General features: G+C 38.9%; 1 protein-coding gene across 1 annotated transcript; it reads right to left on the bottom strand.

The window, feature by feature from the left end:
• Positions 1 to 53: 53 nt before the first annotated feature.
• Positions 54 to 2,982, bottom strand: LOC121965013 (tetraspanin-5-like; the record flags this gene model as incomplete). The annotated part of the gene is made up of 3 exons (XM_042515178.1): positions 54 to 853; positions 2,697 to 2,758; positions 2,866 to 2,982. Coding segments are annotated over 3 exons (252 nt in total), but the record flags the coding sequence as incomplete, so codon positions are not given.
• Between the last annotated feature and the right edge of the window lie 812 nt (positions 2,983 to 3,794).

Below are 3,794 nucleotides of genomic sequence, written 5' to 3'. Positions count from 1 at the left end.
TTTTTTTGGGGATATTTGCTTTTTTATTTTTTTACTTTTTGCTTTCTTTAAATGTGTAATATAAATGTCCAGTGTGTAGGATTTAGTTGCATCTAGTGGTGAGGTTGCAGAACTGAAATTTCTCCCATGTGCGAAGCGTGTAGGAGCGCTACAGTGGCTGATTTGTCCGTTCTGGGCTACTGTAGACACAACATGGTGGACTCTGGGAGAGGACCCCCTCTGTGCTTAGATATAAACAGCATATTCTACGGTAACCAAAAACAAAACAATTGTTATTTTCAGGTAACAGTAAAGTTATGAATATTATTTACCATTTCTGCCAGCAGGTTCCGCTAAATCCCACACACTGGACCTTTAAATGCTAATTGAACTGATAGAATGGGTTGAATTGCTGATACATTTCCGAGAACTTAATTGGTTGAATTTCCTTAGTTGCACCCATCGGAGCAGAATTAGGTCACTACTGAAGACGCAATGTTTTCTAGAAAGTGGGAAATTTAGTATTCCTGCTTCACTGGATCTGATTATTAACTGACAGAATCAAACACTGAAAAATGACAGAATGACTCCGGTGGCTCACTATTGCCTCCAGAGGAAGCTGTTATCATAAAACAGCTCCAGATTGACAGATTTGGCCCTCAGATGGAACAAAACAACACAACAGCAAACAGAGAAGCATCCAGCCATTCACAGCACACCAAAGACAAAACAGTGACCAAATGATCCATCACACCCACCGGCTACAGACACACATACAGCATGTGCGCGCGTGTGTGTGTCTCATGAGTAGTAAGCCGATGATTTCTTGCTGGGGTGTGGTGGGAGTCGACGCATGGACAGAGGGGGGGGCACCCTGATGGAGCATGGAGGAGGAAGAGTGAGGTGAGTGTCGGCATGGCGATGGTAACGCTCAGTAAGTAGAGGCAGGAGCTTCACTGCCCTCAGCCTGCCAGGGACTTCAAACATCTTTTACTGCAGTAAAAAGGATGTTTGATGAAAAGCTGGTGGTAATATGAGCTTTAGGTATTTATCGCTTAAAAAACTTAAAAATCTTAAGCAAACAAAATATAAATCCTGTACAAACTGGATAATAAGCAGTGCCACAATATCTTGTGCGAACAACTTGTGTGCCCAAGATATTGATCTTGTATAAACAAGACAAATATGCAAACAGTAAATAACTTACATGCACAAGGCACATTATGGCTAAGTGAAAAAATTGAAAATAGTGCAAGCAAGATGAGGATCCTTTGCTAACAGGACAAGATACACACATATATACCTTCATCAAAACAGATTTATGGATCATGTGTAAACAAGAAAACTTTGCCAGAGAGGACTGTACTGTTCAAACCTACTATTTCTTGCTGTTATCATTATTATTAGTGCATTTTATTCCTACTGGGAAAAGTTCCCAGTGGGAAATTTCAAATGGAACTCCCACTGAAGTTGGATATCTGATTTTGAAAGTTGGAGGAATACTGAGCTCCATTTATTTTGGAAGTTGGAAATCAGAGCTGGGAGTGACCCAGGATCACTCGAGTTCAGTGCATTCCAGTAGCAAGTTGAAAAGCCAGACTGTTATTAGCAATACCAGTTTGAGCCAGGTTAGGCATGAGGCGTATTTTCAATAACCCTCAAATGGCACAAATTGAAATTACAAATATAAAATCCTCTGACTTTCTGAGTCAGAAATCTTCTGTTTTATATGTGTCTATTAAAGAAGCTTTACATTCAGTACTGTGCGACTTCTATATATGGACATGTTGCTGTTTGGATGCGCAAAATAGAGCGTAATGTGTTGTATTCAGGGTTTCTACACATTTTCAAACTTTTTTCTTTCCCTACTTGCAAGTGATTTAATTTCAGATAGCTGGAACACACAGGAAATGAAGAGGCGTAAACAAAACGTCACATCGACTACAGAAAATAAATTCGCTGTTATGTTACCTTAAAGCTCATCCACTGAAGACTACTGTAACATTCATTACACGTAACAATATTCCATAACTTTTTTAGAAACTTTCAATGATTTCGATTAATGTCATGACTTTTCCAGGCATGGAAAATGTGATTGTGAAAGTACATGACTTTTTCCAGGTTTTCCATGACCACTGGAATCTTGGGTATTGCAAACAGTGGCTAAGACTGGCATAGCTTATAACATCTTAGTTTTCCGACTTTTTGCACTGGAACGTGGTCAACTCAGCTGACATGTAATTCCAAGCTCTGACTTCCGATGGCAAAGGAAAAAGCAGCGTAAGTTTGTTATTATATTTGAGTTACATAATGGTTGTGATGTTCTCTGAGGCAGGTCAGTAACAAATAATGGCAAAATAACTATAACTATATAATAACTAAAACTATATTTACATATATGAATAGTGCTGTAATCCAAACTAAATGAGCAAATATTGAAACTTTTAAGACCCTATCTAATCCACAAACATAAACTTTGGGTTTTTAAAATGACATAAAAATCATTGCACTCACTCTGAATTCAACCTTTAAAAAAAAATCCAAAATATGGCTATAATTTTTGCAAGACACTTCCAGCATTTCTACTCTGGCAGAGCTGAAACTCCTCACTATGATATGAAACAGATGGGTGCAGCTCAAGGGTAACACAGTGCTGACTGTATGAGGATACATGAAAGACTGAACTCGAATATTAAAAGCAAAGATCATATCCTCACCAGCTCGCCCGCACAGCCTCGATGTCACTCACAAGGTTTTGGGCCAGACAAATCCCAAAAATCTGTGGAAGAAAAAAAACAACAAAAATTGAGTTTTTTTTAGAATGGGAAATTATGCTTTTTTGTATTCTTTTTATTAGACCATGTTAAACACTTGAATGGAACTGACCTGCAGTAGAGCCACTCCAATGAAGATTCCGGCCACCAAGGTGAGGTTGTCCTGCAGCCACTTCTCAAACTGCGGCACACAGCCTTTCACGTTGATGTAGTCCTTTTGCTCCGAGTCCTGGGACCACAGATTAAAAAAAAAAAAAAAAAAAAGATTTTTATGATCCGCATCTTTTCAACTGACTTTGGAAAACCATATTTACCGCCACACGGTTGTATGCCTATTGAAGTTGCAGTTACAGTTCATATCTATGTCTTTGAAAACATCTTCACACAGAAGATCTCTACAATCAGCACAGTTTTAAGGTAGCTCTTAAGTTATGGCCAAAAACATGTTGTATGAGGTCACCTTGACCTTAGCCTTTGACCTTTGATCACCAGATTCAAATTAGTTCATTCTTGAGTCTGCTGTTTTTGGCCGTTTGTGCCAAATTTGAGGAAACTCCCTCAAGGCCATCTTCAGATACTAGGTTCACAAAAATGAGATGGAGGCAAGGTCACAGTGACTTTGACCTTCAAACATCAAATTCTAAACAGCCTACTGTTGAGTCCAAGTGAACATTTGTGTCAGGTTTGAAGAATTTCCCTCGAGGTGATACTGACATATCGCATTCACAAGAATGAGACTGATGAAGTCACAGAGACCTTGACCTTCGACCACCAAAATCGAATCAGTTCATTGTTGAAAATTTGAATAAGTTCCTTGTAGGTGTTGCCAAGATATTGTGTTCACAACAATGTGGTCAACCAGAAAAATAATAAAATAATAACCTCTGGCCTCAGCTATCGCTGGCGCAGATGCATAAAAAGCAGACAACCGCACAAACTTCCTAAACTGTCAGACTTTTAATCTTCCTGGGAGAAAAATCATCGTGTTAAATCTTTGGGAACTTATACCAGAATGTGACTGGAAGCAAATCATCAGTCTCT

The sequence above is a fragment of the Plectropomus leopardus genome, unplaced genomic scaffold (genome assembly GCF_008729295.1).
Source record: "Plectropomus leopardus isolate mb unplaced genomic scaffold, YSFRI_Pleo_2.0 unplaced_scaffold18206, whole genome shotgun sequence".
Classification (NCBI taxonomy): domain Eukaryota; kingdom Metazoa; phylum Chordata; class Actinopteri; order Perciformes; family Serranidae; genus Plectropomus; species Plectropomus leopardus.
Note: the sequence above shows the minus strand (reverse complement) of the source record. Positions and strands in the feature narration are given on the sequence as shown.